We start from the raw sequence: 18,329 nt of genomic DNA on the forward strand, positions 1-18,329 counted from the left end.
GCAGTTGCTCCTTACCCATACCTCCTATGAAGGTAACATAAGAACTCTCCCCACAGCATCAGCATTTATATAACCTCAACATTTTGCTCTTTAAAGATTGTACAAAGTTGTGCAGGTTTTTGTTAAGGCATAATATATTTCAAGATAATATTTCAATTGAAATTTCAAAGACCTTATGTCAAGCTAATACTCTGTATAGACTTCCATTTTGTACTATCAGTTATTAGTAAAAGAAATCCTAATAGTTCCATGCTCTTGGCAATGTGATGTGAAAGCAGAAGCACTTCAAGTTATCATCTCATTTTCATATCCTTTGAGCTGGATATATTCCTACAACTTGAGAAATTTTGTTTGACTGGTTGTGCAAGTTGGTGTCCTTGTATACAAACCAAATATTTCCTCCCCACAAAACCATATTAAGCAAGCCAAATACCTGTAAGAGAAAAAAGTGAGTTTAGGCTTGAAAGAACTGACATCAAGAACACAGATTATGACTTCAAGGCAAGCCAGAAACACTAGCTATCTCTGGAACCTCTAATTGGGAGGAGAAACTGGCGCATGCTTTCAAATATTACAGGGTATTTTAACTAGATTTTGAAAAAAATCAGATAGTCAACTTATTCCATACAAAGGACAGAGTTCTACAAGTTTTTTCAGTCCCTCAGTACCTCTGCATATGCAGAGTGCATGACTGATTATCGGGCCAAATTATAACAACCAGAGCTCTAAAAAGAGGAATTTACTAGGATGATCATACAATGAGACTCATTTGCCCTGCTGTGAGGAAGAGTTCTGTCTATAAATATGAGCACCCCATACTAATCTTTGTTTTATAAGGAACCTCTGATGTGCAGAAGTTCACAAAAGTTCATGCACTTAAAAACAGCTAGGCTCAGCACCAAATGGAGAGCAGGAAGCATAGTGTTTCCTCCATACTTACAGAAGTCAGCAAGCCATTTGGGTGGCTGAGCAACATATTAAGGTGCTCTAGACTAGAGATAGAAATAGTATGGCAACTTAAGTGTATGGAACTACCATATCAATAATTCTGAGACAGACCCTACAAGTCATTTCTGTTCATTTCCTTGAAGGAAGAAGTTTCCTTTTAAAGAAAGGAATGCTAATCAATGGTTACCACTGTATTAATAGGCCTGGACAACTGATATCCCATAAAGCAATCTTAAGTTGAAGCAACATGTGTGATCAGTAGAATGGGAATCTCAGGTACTACTGACTAATTCTGTAACACATTTATTGTACACCATGTGGTGCAAGAAATACATACCACAGACACATTCAGAGTTCCCATTCTGGTCACAGAAAGAAAGTGACAAGTTGTTCCTGGTGCTTTGCAAGAGTCAATTTGTGAAATAATATTGGCACCCGTGGATATTTTGATGTCAGCAAGTGCCTTTCCCCACGCAGAAGTACTGACTAGCCACAGAAAGGTTATTATGACAGTGAGAATTAAGTCCTACAGAAGAAGAGCATTCATTATAAGGTTTTCAAAAAATTGCATGGATGTACACAAGAAAATAAGGCAGAAACTACATCAGCTATATCAAAATAACCGCATCAGTACTAATAAGCACAAGCATATGTAGACATTAACAATATTGTAGTTACAACAGTTGATTATCTTTGATTATCAACTACAGAACTGTAGTTATGCTTGATAGATACAAAATGCATACAATCTGATCCTTTGGAAGAAATTAGGATCTAGATCAGATGCCTGACACTTGTTATAAAAATTTAAGTTTCACAAAGCTAGTGTACCAGCAGGGAGAAGAAAGCAGAGGATTTAAGACTACACTGCTGTTATGCTAAGACTTTGCTTGAAAGGTCACTAGATCCATTTTTTGGGTATGCTCTGGATTATCTCATTCTGAGGATCATGGATTTAGTACTTAAGGTGAATAGAATTCACAAGATAGCAATTTCCCCTCTGCTACTCACATCTGCACAGCAGGTGCTCTACAGAGGAGAGATTCCTAGTGACTAACAGAAGAGGCTCCCCCTACAGAACAAATCTATATTCAAATACATGATAAAGAAGGTGTGAAGACACTGTTCACATAAGAATGAACTTCACTCCAGTCTTTGACTCAGTAACAGGGTAGCATGCCATAGATATTAAAGGGCATAGATTTCTATTTTCTGCTGAAGTGCTGTAGACATTAATGCAAGACATTTGATACAAGCTCCACTTATCTTTTGGAGCTACTGAAGCTTCATAAATTCAGGTGTTGTGTTAGCAGTGTTTCCTATCTTTATGTTTTTAAAAGGCAAGGCATTAAAAATCTTAGTATTACTTACAGTTAGTGGAAACTTGCTATTGTGTTGATACACATGCTTATATCCGACATATACAACAAGGGCAGCAATGCAGTAGATTAATACCAACACTGCAAGCGTAACAAAAAACTGTGCAGAAGAGGAGAAGTTGCCCACAAGATAGCTGTCAGTCCAAGTACCACCACAGCGTTCCGGATCTGGTTCACTAAATACAACAGTATTCAGCCTAGAAAAGATGATATACTTCATGTGGTTAGAGCTCGCTGTACAGCAGAAACATCACACAGTCATGCCTCCAGAACAACTACAAACTGATGGAGAAATAGGCCGTTAAGATTGTACTGTTTTGCTGATTAAATCAATTTTGCAGCTTTTACACACTGCTAGGTAGTTTAAGGTAGAGCAATTCAAAGCAGTAACAGAATGAATTGTCCCCTCTAACTACTTGTTTTTGTAGGGCACTTACAATCACAATGCTTTGAGCAGTTATAATATTCACTTTTTAAACTACCACAGAGAAAGTCAGGTGGTTTACTTTATGTAAAAGAATTAACAGCATAAGCAATCATGAAGAAAAAGATGAAAGCAAAGAAAATATAATCAGCATATAATGAGTAATAACTGAAGAGATAACACTCACCTGAATGGATATGCAAAAGCAGCTGTTACAGTTTTGTTCACCACACCCTTGCAGGAAACTAAAAGGGTAGTTTCACCATAAAAGCCTCCACAGGTTGCAAAAGCAAAAATGGAAAAAATCTACAGAAGTTCACACATAGCCATATTAGTATACATCACTAGAGCTCAAAGGAAACAAATCTAAACTTCTGGCAAAAATAGCTAGTGAAAAAGTAAGCAAAGGATGAAGTTAGTGATGGGAAACTTATGTCAAGAGGGAATGGAAGTGTTGAGTTTCTATAACCAAGAAGAGAGCAACATAACTAGTAAGGCAATTTGAAAGTTTTGTTTGCATTTTTCTCAGCTTTATAGCGGAGGTACCTTTTTTAATTTGAATGCTTGCAGGAAGAGCCAGCACAGCAGCTCTCAGTTAATAAGCATTTTTAGGAGTCTCAGACACCCATAACTGTACATTAAAGCAGTTAGTTGCTCCACACTCAGTATCTGTAGCTCTTACTTTCCCTTTGTTCACTAGGGAAACCTCAACCCCACAGTGCCCAGGACACAAGATACAAATACTGAGCAGCACAAGTAGCTATAACATTTGTAATTAATACATAATCCCATTAATCTACAGAACTGCTTTCTCCCCTCCCAGCCAAAGAGCTGGCTGAAGAGCAGCTTCGTTGATCAGCCACCAGCAGCAAGACAAAGCATGGAGCCAGCAGCCTGTTGGCATGCTCCTAATCAGGCCTGCCCTGATGAGGCATAGGAACAAAGCAAGGCCCAGGCCAGGAGGAGAAACAGCCCAATGAAGGAAACACAGCCTCCCCCAGAGCCTTCCCAGCCCTACTCACCCACTGAAGGACCTTTATGAAGCCCAGGGGCTCCAGCAGCATGCCAATGTCCACCCGCAAGCCAAACATCCTGGAAGACACCAGAGCAGCCTGCAACAACCACAGACACCCACACCAGGACCACCTGCCCCAAGGCTCCCCCTTTTAGAGCCAGTGGCCCTGCTCCACCCCACCCCTCCCCACCAATTATGTCACGCTGGAGGCAGCCCCATCCAGTTACCTCATACTGGGATGGCCCTGCCCCTATTACCTCATACTGGGATAGCCCTGCCCCTTGTTATGTCACACTGGGGTCCATCAGCCTCGAATTAGAGGGAAAGTTCAGCTGTGTGGGGTGGTTGCTGCTGCCATGGAGGCCTTTGTCTCCAGGTGGGGCATCCTGCTTGGGGAAGCAGTGCAGGAAGAGTCACAGGAAGGAACAGTTTCGGCCATTTTGTGAGATAGGACAGCAGTGATCCTGGCAGAGGGGGTGCTCAGCTGAAGTTTGGTGAAACCACAGTGAGGCCCTGAGTGCTGTGGTGTTGGGGCTGTGCGTCCTCGTGGCCAAGCCATGCATTAGGAACAATGGGTGGTGGCCAGAGGACAAGCATGGCTGTGTGCCATACCTGGATTTGGGACTTACTGATCTTATTAGACCTTACTAGAGTAGTCAGCCATGCTTAGGGCCGGGGACTGGGTGAGGTGATCTCCAGAGGTCCCTGCCAACCAGAGTGACTCTGATTCTCCAAGTCAGGCAGGCCTGACCTGCACTGTCCTCCATCACAGCTCACCCCATGCAAGAGAAGTCAAACACATAAAATACTGTCCATAGATAAAATACTGTCCACTGCAGATGCTGGGTGCTGGGAAGTTTTTTTTTTTTTCTTTTTTTTTCCCATTTCACTCAATTGTTCCCTGCATTTTCTATCCCTTTTGCGAGCACCAGGAGATGGCAGGCATTTTGAGTATCTTGACAAGAAATATTGAAAACATCAGCTTTTGTTGCGCAGGAAGTTTTCAGTTATGAATAATAATTGCAGCAAAATGCCACTGATTCCTTACAAATGCACAGAAGCCCAGACATCAGTGGTGAATCTTCTCATGGACTTTCCTGGTTTCTGTATTCCCTCCCCTTCTCACCTGTGCTGCTTTCTATCCTTGCAGTGCCACACACCCTTCTTCCCTCATGAAATAAAGTGTCAAACACAGAAGTTGTTGATCCAATGAAGTAGAAAAGAAATGGCAGCAAAGCAAACCAGGAGCAGCAGGGAAATGCAGCTGGGGGTTGCTATACAGAATATGACATGGCTGTTACACTTCCCTGCCAGTGGCTGAGCAGGGCTGCAGAGGCACCTGGAGAGAGGTGCTACTGAACCAGCCCTGGCCTGCACATATGCAGGCTCAGATAGGTGTAGCTGTGTGCCAAGTGCCCTCCTGAATGGTCTTTCACATGCCCGAATAGGAACAGCTGTTGTTTCTTTTTAATTGTTTACCATAAAGAATAAAACCCTCTCTTTTCCTCACTGAGTCCTTAAAAAATATTCCTGTGTTAGTTGTACGGCTCTGCATTTGCATTACAGTCATTAATGTCTCAGAACAGACCATCACACACTGAGTCTTAGGCAATGTGGTTCGTTTCTCTTCCTACCCAGTAAGAATATGCAGAGATGAGAGACTGAGCAGCCTGCTCACCATGAACTATGCATGCTGTCACCCTCCAGAAAATGTGAGGTGATCAGAGCTACCTCAACCTCCGGTGAAAGGAAGAGGAGCTCCCACATGTGTGCCCTGTGAGTCAGAACTGCTGCACTGCCAGTTCCCTGGGAAGAAGAGCAGGCAAAACTCCACCATGGGCTTGCCAGTCAAATTATTGTCAGGATCACACAAAAGTAGAGCGGTGCTGTGCAGGTACCATGCCCTGAGAAAGCTGGTCTCAGCTTGTGGGACAAGTGGGCACTGCAAATCCCAGTCAGAATTTTACCTGCAGTTCTGGTTAGCCTTCACAGCCTCCTCGCTACATGCCACAGACCTTTGGTGATCCCCAGTGCTGAGCAACTGTAATAATTAGACTTTCCTGAATTAAATCTGCGACAGATGTTACTACTGTGAATAAGTTGTGGGAAGCTGGCCAAGGGTGGTAATTCATAGGAAGCTGCCAGGCTGGGTAATACTTCTGAGAACGGTAGCAAAGAGTCAGGCTTTCAACTAGCCTGGGGTTGCTCTGCTGCGAGGCATTGGCAGCAGGGTATGACATTCTCACACAGTTTGCTTCTTCGTTCAAGGAGAATTTTCTACCCCAGTTTCCTGTGTGGCAAGCAGGAGAGGTACTGAGATCAGCCTGCTGCTTTGGGCTCCTGGAGGCAGTCCAAATTTAAAGCTGTGAAAAGGATGGTTCCTTCTTTTCTTTCACTGCTGCATTACAAATACAGCTGCTGCCCAGCCTGGCAGCCTCCTCCCTGGCTGGTGGCTTCTGCTTTGTTCTCATTTGTGCTTGTGAGCATTAGATGAACTGCACAGATGAAATACAGTCAATCCCCAGCTGTCAAATTTTGATGTGCCCGTCCCTGAGGGTTATATAAACTCTTAAAATGAATAGAATAGGCTCCTTTATTACAGGAAAATGACGTTGTTGATGCCTCAAAATTCAATGAATTAGTGTCACTGATTCTATTTATACCACTATCTGTAAACTGCTTTTAAATCTGATGTAGCTCTACGCTTGCCAGCCTTAATATTAACGTGGTTACTAATGTGTGACCTTGCTGTTAAGATCAACTTACAAATTAGTTACAAGTAATGACTAGTTGGCTTTTGTATTGGAAATCTCCAAGAATATGCATCTGTGGGTACAAAACACAAATGGTGTGGAGTGCACTGAAGGGTGAGAGCATGTGCATAGCAGATGCCACTTGCGGAGCTTTCCTTGGAGGAGTGAGGCTGTTCTGCAAGCACTCAGATGGGACAGGGTGCCAAACCTCTCAGCACTCCAGCAGCGTGCAAGCATCATCAAGCACATGCTAGAATTCATTTTTGAAATGTGGTATTGTCTTTTTCTGTCTGTGTGTATGCCTTGAAAGCACACAAGTGATCAGCTGCTCTGTGGAGCAGGCTACTAAAACACTCTGTACAATTAAAAATGACAGCGAGGTATCACAGGAGGGGGAGCACCCAGGACAGCAGGGACCAAAACTACCAGTCTGCAGAACTGCACCTTGCATTTCCAAATGAAGGTGACAAGGTGACAAGGAGATGGTCTGTACCACCTGTGTGTGCTCTGGTGTGGTTTTGAACACATGGAGCCTTGAGAAAGCTCCATCTCCTGCAAATATGTCGCTTAGCCCAGCATCAGACCTCTAGGAGCTCAGGGCCAGAGCTCTCTGCCTGGACCTTCATCCCCCAGCTTTAGGGGTGGTTTAGATATGCTTAGAATCGCAGAATCATTAAGGTTGGAAAAGACATTCAGATCACCTGGTCCAACTACCTCCCCACCACCACTGTGTCACCCAGTAAACCATGTCCCCAAGCACCATGTCCAGCCTCTCCTTGAACACCCCCAGGGATGGTGATTTCACCATCTCCTTGGGCAACCCGTTCCAATGACTGACTGCTCTTTCTGAGAATAAATGTCTCCTAATTTCTAACCTAAACTTCCCCTGGCTTAAGGCCATTCCCTCTAGTCCTATCACTAGTTATCTGTGAGAAGAGGCTGACCCCCAGCTCCCCACACCTTCCTTTCAGGTAGCTGTAGAGAGCAGTAAGGTCTGCCCTGAGCCTCCAATTCTCCAGACACAACAACCCCAGTTCCCTCAGCTGCTCCTCACAGGACTTGTGCTTCAGACCCTTCACCAGCTTTGTGGCCCTTCTCTGGACACACTCCAGGGCCTCGATGTCTTTCTTGCAGTGAGGGGCCCAAAACTGAACACAGTACTTGAGGTGTGGCCTCACCAGAGCAGAGCACAGGGGGATGATCACCTCACTGCTCCTGCTGGCTACACTATTCCTGACACAACCCAGGATGTCGTTGGCTTTCTTGGCCACCTGGACACATGTTCAGGTGTGCATTGACCAACACCCCCAGATCCTTTTCCTCTGCACAGCTTCCCAGCCACTCTGCCCCAAGCCTGTAGCATTGCATGTGGTTGTTGTGACCAAAGTGCAGGACCTGGCACTTAGCCATGTTGAATCCCATCCCACTGGCCTCTGCCCATCAATCCAACCTGTCCAGGTCCCTCTTCAGGGCCTTCATCCCTTCCAGCAGATCAATACTTCCCCCCAGATTGGTGTCATCTGCAAACATACATACCCTCATCCAAACCACCAACAAAGATATAAAAGAGGATAGGCCGCAACACCAACCCCTGGGGAACACCACTCATGACCAGTGGCCAGCTGGATTTCACTCCATTCACCACTTCTCACTGGGCCCGGCCATCCAGCCAGTTTTTAACCCAGAAAAGGGTGTACCTATCCAAGCCATGGGCCAGGTTGAGCTCATGCTAGGCTTTAGCCTTCCTGATTTTTTTCTCTGCATATGCTGGCAAATTCCTTGTACTCTCCCTGAATTGCCTGTCTCTTCTTCCACCAGACATAAACTCTCTTTTACTCCTGGACACTCAGCAAAAGTTCCCTGTTCAGCCACGCTGGTCTTCTTCCCCACCAGCTCATTTACAGCACACAGGAGCAGGCTGCTCCTGTGCTTTTAAGACTTCCTTCTTGAGGAGCGTCTAGCCTTTCTGGACCCCTCTGCCCTTCAGGACTGACTCCCAAGGGACCCTTCCTACCAGTGTCCTGAGCAGCTCAGAGTCTGCCCTCTAGAAGTCCAGGGTAGCAGTTTAACTGACGCCCCTCCTGACTTCACCAAGAACAGAGAACTCGGCCATTTTCTGGTCACTGACCACGATGACTCCTGACCACCACATCTCCCACCAGTCCTTCTCTGGTAGGTTCACAAGCCAGCTGAGTCAGGAAGCTGTTTTCCACGTACTCCAGGATCATCTCTATTGAGCCTCATTTCATCCCCATCCCCCTTCACACCTAGTTTAAAGCCCTCTCAATGAGTCCTGCCAGCTCCTGGGCTAGGATCTGTTCCCCCCCTTGAAACAGGAGGGACCCATCTGCAGCCATCAGGCAAGGTGAAAGGCGTGAGCAGAATAGATCAAATACAACAGCAGCACAACCAAATTCAGCTCGGAATCTGCTCAGTTCCTTCAAGAGCAATGTAAGGAGCAAATGAAAGAGATGAAATGGAGAAGACTGTTTCTAAGATCTGTGGTAAGGATGAGCAAAATGATGCTGGGCGTACTCAGTATCTGCCTCCTCTGCCATGAAGGGGCCTCCTGTGATGTCAGCTGCCACCTGCTCAGATGCCACCTCAGTGTATGCTGGCACCCACCCCATAAAAAGGGCAGCCCTATAGCTGGCAATCTCTTGCCAAGTTTTTTGCACCTGGAATTCAAGGAGACTTGGAGTAGACAGGTTGCAGGGAAATCAGGTAGGGACTGCCAGCCTTTGGGTGGTGTGCTGCAAAGGCCAAAGGATGGATGTAATGATCCGTCTGGGACAGAAGAGGAAATCCACCCAAGAAATAGATGCCCTCAATGGTCAACCCCCCAGAAGGTGTCCATAGATGGATGATGGGGGAATGATGGTTGGGAACCCACTGAAAACATGTGAGCAGACCACTGGGGGCTTGGCTGAGGAGAACAACATCCAGGACTTGTGCAGATGCCCACCAACAAAGTTGGTGCAGACCACGCCACCCAAGAAGTGGATGGATGGATTCTCCCTCTCCTTATTCACTGACCTTGGAGACTGCAGGGCAGTTTCCCACTCCTCACTCTCCCAGCTGCTGTTGCCCAGCAGGTTTTCTATTTTTCATTTTTATTTTTTTTCTTTCTTAAATCTGCTCTCCCAGAGGTCCAGCCAGCATTGCTCATGCCTTGACTCTGGCCAGCAGTGGGTCTCTTTGGAGCCAGATGAAACTGGCCCTTATCTAACATGGGGCAGCTTCTGGACTCTTCTCACAGCCCCCCTAACTTCTACTTCGTTAGTTAGAATTTACAGTTAGAATTACAGAATTAATTAGAATTTACAGCTTGACTTCATAAGATATTTTATTGACTGATGTTGTAAAGGAATGACAGTAATTTGTGATTCTGGTGCTGAAATCAAATCCTGTTAAAGTCAATGGAGTTGAATGGTTCCAAAAAATTATGGAACAAGACCACAGCAGAGCTGTGCAGGTCTCCTAGGGTCTCTCTCACAGGGATATTGCAATGGCACAACTAAAATGCACTTTGATTTGGGCTGTGAAGGTCTTGTAGGATTGGACTCCAGTGGGCCAGTCTCTGTAGAGCTGGCACTATTTTTTTCTGTGTTTCACAGTAGTATTTTTAATGCAGCTGGTGTAATGCCCTCATATCCTGAAAGGATCTGTCACAGTTCAGTGCTGTTTTCCCTGAGTTAAATGAGTAGCGGCTCAACCAGGAAAGCATACCCTATGGGAGCCTGTCTATGATCCCTACTGTCTTTATAGTACATGAATCCCACCAAAACGTACCAACAAAAACCTCCCAACAAATCTAAAAAAGTACTGCTGAGGTTTCAGGCCACCCTAACTAGCCTTGCTGCCTTGAATAGCCAGTTCCTTTAAGTAGGTAAAGAAGCATATAAGAAGAGGGACAGGTGAAGATAAAAATGGAATATCTATTTGGTCATTTTCTCCACTGCATCCTACATGTTCAAGAAAAACTGTTCCATATGTTAAGTGGCATTTAAAGCCTTGTTTCAGTCTAAATGAACCAAGCAATCCTCCCATCCACATCCAATGTTTCTCAGTATTTTAATTTCTGTGTCTGTCTTCTTTCCTCCCCATCTTCTACTTAATCCCTGTAAGCAATACATCTCCATAAAAATACATACAGGCATTTGTCTGATTCCTCTCCTTTTCTGCTTGTCAGTTGGTTGAAAGTATTTCATTATTTAAAGCATTCTTCAAAAATGCTCTCACGTCCTAATAGATTTTTTTTCCCAAAGTATTTTCAGGTGTCACATACCAGGTATGGAAGTACTCTGAACTGTATACAGTGTTCTAGCTATGGGCTCATTAATTCAAAATTGTAAAAGGCTCTTAATTTTTCACTCCATATAACTTATCTCTCCACTGGGGTTAAAAGTATTTTGAAACATTTTTGCGAGTGGTTTGCATTCCAAAGTGGTATCAAACATATTAAATATAGATGGTGCTTCCATAAGGCTAATTTCATACGCTGAAACCAATTCTGAATCAAATCTCTGCAAGGATAAATTTAAGCAGGTAAACCGTAAAACTGTTTAAAAGCAATGAAAAAGTCTACTACAGAAAAAGAGGGTTATTTTGCTTAGAAAATCAGTTTGGCTTAGAGAGAAAGTGAAAGAAGTAGAGAAATTATACAGCAAATGGGAGAAGCTGGTAATAATGAATACAAATTAGAAGGTAGCCTATTGCAGAAAAGTGATAAGAAAGCAAATGGACCAAGGGACCAGTATATGGTCTGCAGACCTGCAGACAACAGCAATGCATTTTTAAAACATAGGAGGAAGAGAAGAGATTATACCAAACTGAATAGACAGAAATGATGGAAATCAAGTTAAGGGAAAAAAAAAAAAAAAAAAAAAAAAGCAGGAAGGACCAATATTATGGCCTCTATTTGGGAAAAAGCAGGGAAGTATTAATATGCTAATAGTGCAATAAATCCTTTCCACTCCAGCAGGGCTCAGGAGAGTGTTGAGTCCCATCTGCTAAAGCTTTTTCATCAGTCGTCAATACCCAGCAAGCCCAGTTTGGACAGGACTGATAAAGGAGCTCTCGTAATATTAACACTGATTGCCAATCATCTTTGAAACACTGTAAAAGATCCAGATGTCTGATGTTATGGCAATGCTAGCCCTACACATTTGTCACCATTTCCAAGAAAAAAAAGATGGAGTGGCTGATGACCCTCTTAATAGAGAATTAAATTAGAAAAATGTAGTTAATGTCAAAATATATGGTCATTTGGCAGTTAGGTTTTGCTGATTAGCCTATGCTTAAGCCTGTGGTTAAGCAGTGATGATCAAAAGACTGGGCTGATGTAGTTAATAGTTGTCACTGTAATGTATTTCAAGGTCTGCAAGACATTTGACCTGGGACTGATGGATGCAGGAAGATATAAAAGTGATGTGAAACACTGATTTAATTAGAAACTAGCTAGCTGGAAGGTCTTAATCTGGAAATTAGTATTATTATTAAGAAAGCAAAAATAATTTCTCAGTATACTGAGTCTAATTCTTCAAAAAAGATAAAAGGAGGACAAAGCTTTGGGGCTTACATAGCAGCTCTCAGGATATCTCTGAGCCACCGGTGTGGTGAGGCTCTGGGACAGGCCAGCAGGACTCCTGGCTGCCCCTGGGGACATGTCTGCATCAGGGACAGCAAAGCACCACTGTGCAAGGAGCATCCTCTGGAGCACTGAGCTGCAGCCTCACTGACTGACGCTCGTGGAAGATTAATTCAGAGTACCTGGGTGATTTACATGGAGAGCTCATTTTCTTGGACTGAAAGAAGTTGGATGGTTTAGCTTATCAAAGTGAAGGGTAGCTGAAGATACTACTGCTGTCTTGAAGTACACCAGAGAATAAGAAACAGGGAAGACAGAGGTTTATACTAAAAGACAGTTTTACCACAGGGATTGCTGCATATAATCAAAGAATATAATTTATGCTAGACGTAAAGTGTAAGTGAGAGGTTCTGGAAGTGTCTTCCAGCAGCAGACACGCTCTAAAAGTTGTTTTAAGAGGGAGTCAGAGTATTTGTGTTATTGTTGCTTGTGACAGCAGCGGAAAAAAACGTGATGATTCATGATGTTCTTTTCCCATGCTAATCTTCTACACAGCCCAAACAAGGATTAATTCAGGGAAGTCCGAGGCTTTGTGTTTTATAGATAAAGCAAGAGAGAATGATTAATTTAATACTGATCTGGCAGGGGAGACACCGTTACATGGGACTGCCCCGTCCACAATATTCTCTATTCAGCAGATTTGCTGTAACTTTAGAAACTTCAGGTGGGGAAAGTGCTTTTCTTCCTCCCATAATCAGTAAATCTCCCCTGCCAAATAGCTTTCTACGGGTAACTTCTCTTGATGCAACAGGCTGCATTTTTCTGTCCATTTTGTTAGATTTCTGTCTGTTTTCTAGTACCTTTGCATCATTTTATTTTCTTGTGCACTCTGATATTTTAAACCTTTCCTCTTTAGAACTGCTAGTATATTGATTATTCAATGTATTCCTCTTTTGGCTCTCTAATAACAGCACTTTGTTGCATGTTTCCTTTTTCCTGACTTCTGTGGTACCTCTTTTCCTTTTCTCCAAAACTCTGAAAATCACTGTTCGGTGTTGCACTTTGCTAAAATCCTTGAGACATTTTTACTGCATGTGATGTTCATCTACCAAATCCAAGCAGCTTTTATGTCCTGTAGTTAAAATAATTTAAATGTTCTGAGACACAGTATCAATTTCTTTAAAATAAAAATCTGGGCATTTTATGCTGCCTTTATTTCATTCTCTCATAGCAGCTCAGTTACTTCAGAATTGCTTTGTTGCTTCTTAGTGCCCTCTCTGTCTTGAATTTTCCTACTGCTGCATATGTAAAAATGATTGTTATTCTTCTTGATCCCTGTGGAAGCAGGCAGGCCGTCGTGTTTCCTACCACCTATGTTTCTGTGTACATTTCCAAAGGGCAAGGAAGGCCCAGAGAGGTGGTGGCTTCTCTGGAGGATGCTCCAGAGCAGAAGTTTCTCATAGCTGCTCTTGCCTCTCAGGCAGTGTAATTTCCACGTGGGATCACAATCTACAAGTGAATCCTGTAGCTTAATTTTCATAGCTCATCATTTTGTAGGTGTTAAGCAGGCAGCTGTGAGAGTCTGTGCTGTATGCTGCTAGGTGAAGCGTTCTGTGAATGCACCTCAGAAAGTCACCGCTGGCTCTGGAACACAGCGATTAACCGTAAAGGACAAAAATGATGATGAATGCACGTGTATTAAAATCTCTAAATTTCATTGCAGAGTTACCAGTCTTCATCCAGAAGAATGTCAGCTGCTGACAGGAAGATCCTGCCTGGGAGCTCTGGGTGGCTGCAGCCGTGCAGACGGAATCCTGTCGTACCATCTAGTGGCCTGCTGGGATAGCGCACGCTCTGGAAACTGCCCGTCCTCTGAATGGTGCAGTTATTGTTGATGTGTGATATATATTGCGTAGATATGTTTTTTAATTATTAATCTTGTTAAGCTTTTAATTGTTAGAATTAAACTTGTAAATTTTTTAATTGTTAAAATTAAACTTGTGAAACTTGTTATTATTAAAGTTACTTGTGAAACCCAATAGAAAGGAGTTTACCGTGAATTTCTTGGGTGAAGGGGCAATATTAAGAATGGCACAGGTGCTGATTTAAAGTGGAAATGTGGAAAAAAGGAGGTAGAACATATTCTCTGCTTCATGCAGACCATTGTGGTCAGCCAGATAAGCTTAGTGTGGGCATCAGAAGCTTCCCTTGATATACATTGCTCTCACTAAAGCCTAACACTCAATAGTGTAGTGGGTTTACATGGCAAGGTTTTGGTAGCAGGGGACCGTAGGGGTGGCTTCTGTGAAAAGGATCTAGAAGCTGCCCCATGTTTGGTAAGGGCCCTGCTGCAGACCAGAGCCGAACCAGTAAGTGATGTTGTTTGTGCCTCTGTGAGAGCAGGTTTAAGAAAGGTGGAAAAAAAAATAAATGCTGTTACTCAGCAGCTGGGAGAGTGAGAGGAGTGAGCAACAGCCTTGCAAGCACCAAGGTCAGAGCAGAAGGAGGGGGAGAGGGGTTCCAGGCGCCAGAGCAGAAGTCCCCTGTGGCCTGTGGAGAGGCCCCTGGTGGAGCAGGCTGTCCCCCTGCAGCCCATGGGTCCCACATGGAGCAGATCTCCACGCTGCAGCCCATGGAGGAGCCCCCGGTGGAGCAGGTGGATGTGGCCTGGAGGAGGCTGCGGCCCATGGAGAGCCCCCACAGGAGCAGGCCCCAGGCCGGAGCTGCAGCCCCTGGAGAGGAGCCCACGCAGGAGCAGGGGGTCTGGGGGGAGCTGCCACCCATGGGGGACCTGTGCTGGAGCAGTTTGCTCCTGGGGGATGGACCCCGTGGTACGGAGCCATACCTGGAGCAGATCTTGAAGAGCTGCTGCCTGTGGGAAGCCCACACAGGATCAGTTCATCAAAGACTGCATCCCGTGGGAGGGACCCCATGGCACAGGGGACGAGAGTGACCAAGAAGGAGCGGCAGAGACGAAGTGCTATAGACTGACCATAACCCCCATTCCCCTGTTACCCTGCTCTGCTTGGGGGGAGGAGGTGGAAGAAGGTGGATGGGGGGAAGGCGTTTTTGGTTTCTTTCCTTTGTTTCTCACTTCTCTAGCATGCTAGCAATAAGAAATAAATCTCACTGTCTCCCTACTCTGAGCCTGTTTTGCCCATCATGATAACTGTTGAGCAATCTCCCTGTCCTTATCTCAACCCTTGAGCCCTTTGCATCGTGTTTTGTCCCCCTTTCCCGTTGAGGAGGGGGAGTGAGAGGGCGGCCGTGGTGGAACTCAGCTGCCCACCCAGGTAAGACTACCACAAATACATATGATCTGTATCTTATGGTAAAGCACACCTCTGTAGTGCTACTAATAACTTACTTTTTGATGAATCTGGAAATCAGAGAACCCCTTCCCTTTCCCCTCCTTCATTTTCTCACACCAGTCTCTGAGAACTAACCTTGTATGTTCACTTTTGTCAGTGCTGGTTTAAAAAAAACACATTCTCCACTCATGGCTGTCTGCAAAAGTTTGCACTGTCACACATTTCAACTGATCGGGACAAAAGATAAATCCATTATTGTATTGTATTGTATTGTATTGTATTGTATTGTATTGTATTTATTTATTTATTTTTGTGCCAAATAGATGCACAAAAGCATTGCTGGCACAAAGCAAGGGGCAGTTTTTGGGGAGGAACAAGCAGCTGGGGGCAGGAAATACCTTCTTCTTAGCTACCTTGTTTTGGGAATTTCTCCTTAGCCAAAGACTAAGTGAGAAAAAAACAACCTGCCTGCCACAGGAGAGATCAGGTGTCCCACTGCAACAACAAAACCAGAAGATATTGCCCTTTCAGAAGAGTATCATAGGATTGTTCAGAACACAGAGAGTAGGAGAATGTACTCCCAAATGTACTGCACTGTCCCGAATGGGACTCAAGATCAGCTCAGATCTATAAACCAGTTTTAAGTTTCAAAGGACCTGTTGTAGAAAACCGAGTCTGGGAAGCTTTAGAAACAGTTTTAGGACTTCCCCATTTATCTGATGGATGAATAAAATGCATTATCCACTCTGCATCCTGAATGAGCGCTGCTATGCTGCTGTGCAGCTAATGCTGTTACAAAAATTGTTTGCATTTCTAACCAAATCTCATTAGAAGTTTTTGTATAATTAATTATACAAGCAAGCTGAACACATTACTTTGCTTTATTTTTTTTAGGGTTCCAGATTTCCCAACTGTTGACAAAGGATGTGTTAATGTCATCATTATGAAGTTCTGTTGTTTACTGTTTTCTTCAGCAAGTAGTAATTTTATTGACTTTGGCAGAGACATCGGTGTTTTGCATGATTTCAATAGATTTTGTGACACAGAGGCATAATAGAAACCAAGATGTTCCAGAGTAAACAGAGCTATTACTACCAGATGGAAATAGTCCTGAAGCATTATTGAACTTGAAAAAAAAAAACAACAACATTTTAAGACAAACATTTGAGGACTCAGCTTAATCATCTTGAAACAATATCTAAGTATAAAATAATATTTTTTGAAAAAACAACAGAAGGTTATAAAGAGTATTAATTTCAGATCTTAGTATTTTATTGCCAGTACAGTATTTAGTGTATGCTACTCTTTAAAAGACATGCTGATGCACAAGTTAGTGAGATAACTATACAAAGTAATATGAATCTGGAATGAGATATTTCGGATTATAAAACAAAGAAAGTCAGATAAAGCTCAAAAGTCATTTTGTCAGCAAACTTAAATATATATGAACTTAAAGACAGTAGATGTTGACTGACCTTATTTTTAGAGCTGCTCAAATTATTAATTGTGAATTTCAGACTAATTCTAAATTTATCCTGGTAACAATAGCTTATGAAATCAGTGGATAATGAGCCCTGACACATGACAGGTTTATAACTCAAATCCGGGTCATGGATGTGAGGCCACAAAATAAAAATTAATCTATTCAACAGTACAAATATTTCTCATTCTAAACTGTGAGAAAGGAAGTCTTGGGTGGAACAACTGTATACAAATACAGATGGCCAAGCAGGTATTATTTGTCTGCCAAATGAGACACAATAGATACTCTTAAAAAGTCTGTTAAGAATTTGGAAGCAATGAAATGCACTGGGTAGATGGTGTGTTTTAGTTCACAAACTGCAAATATACATATGGGTTAAATAAAATGCAAGCAGCAGTGAGAAATAAAGGAAAAAATGAAATAGAGGACACAATGAAATTAAAGGGTTGCTATGTAGTTAATTCAGTTATCATTTGACTGGATTAAATTTTTTAGAAACCAAGACACAACACAAACAAGTCTCAAGCACCCTGTATAAATATAAAAGCCTCTCTCAATGTCATTAATGCAAGTGCTGCTTAGTGAGAATAGTTCATAAATCCTTAGTTCAAAAGTTCATAGCCCGCAAAATGCAAGGCTGAGCTCTCTTTTTCACGCAAGCCAAGAGTTTGGCAAAGTCTGGCTTCATGTAGAAAAGCAAACTGTACTCTTGGCACTGCAATTTGGGAGCTGCATTTTTAACATCTTCCCTCCAAGACTCCTTCAGCGCTTGACATTTCACAGAAACAAACTGAGTAGGCGCACGGTGACCCCTGCCCTTCTCTTGCTGCTTCCAGAGCCAGGGAATGCATTCAGACACTGCCAATACCTGCCCGCCTGCAGCAGAAGCACGATTTTGGCAGAAAGTGGAGCAAATGAGGATACCAGTCAAGAAAGATGCTGCAATGTTGCCAAATTATCCTAGAACGGTATTGCAGAGAAATCTTAAGAAAAAGCCTATCTTCCTATAGGCTAGCTGAAGGGTCCAGACCTTCAAATACTTGAGCTGTGAAAAAACAAACAAACTGGCCCTCAGAGTAAGGTCATAAAAATCAGGTTTCAGATTTGCTTTGGCAATCTTTCCAGTGAAATTAAAAAAATATATATATATTAAAAAATCTTACCTTTTTGGAGCTTGATCAGTATCATGAGTGGCAGTACAAACGCAATATCAAATATGGAAGAAAGCTTTAGTATCCTGAGGTGCTTCAGCTATGGGAAATTAAACATGGCCAGGTGGCTGTGTGACCTGGTGGGAACTGTCCCTTGACCACCCTCAGTCCTGAAGTATGCCTGGAAAATATGTGGGAGCAAGTCCATGTACCCAAATTCCAGTGCTTCACTGGTTTGCTGGGATGCCCAACAGTGTTCCAGGGCAGGCAGCTCT

At 43.3% G+C, this 18,329-nt stretch overlaps 1 protein-coding gene across 1 annotated transcript; it reads right to left on the minus strand.

Moving 5' to 3' along the window:
- Positions 1-304: 304 nt before the first annotated feature.
- Positions 305-3,842, minus strand: SYPL1 (synaptophysin like 1). The gene is made up of 5 exons (XM_032180883.1): positions 3,774-3,842; positions 2,939-3,057; positions 2,320-2,524; positions 1,286-1,474; positions 305-433 (listed from the first exon to the last, which is right to left on the minus strand). Exons 1-5 carry the CDS (start codon positions 3,840-3,842, stop codon positions 305-307), a joined length of 711 nt encoding a protein of 236 aa, XP_032036774.1.
- Between the last annotated feature and the right edge of the window lie 14,487 nt (positions 3,843-18,329).

The sequence above is a fragment of the Aythya fuligula genome, chromosome 1 (genome assembly GCF_009819795.1).
Source record: "Aythya fuligula isolate bAytFul2 chromosome 1, bAytFul2.pri, whole genome shotgun sequence".
NCBI classification, from domain to species: Eukaryota; Metazoa; Chordata; class Aves; order Anseriformes; family Anatidae; genus Aythya; species Aythya fuligula.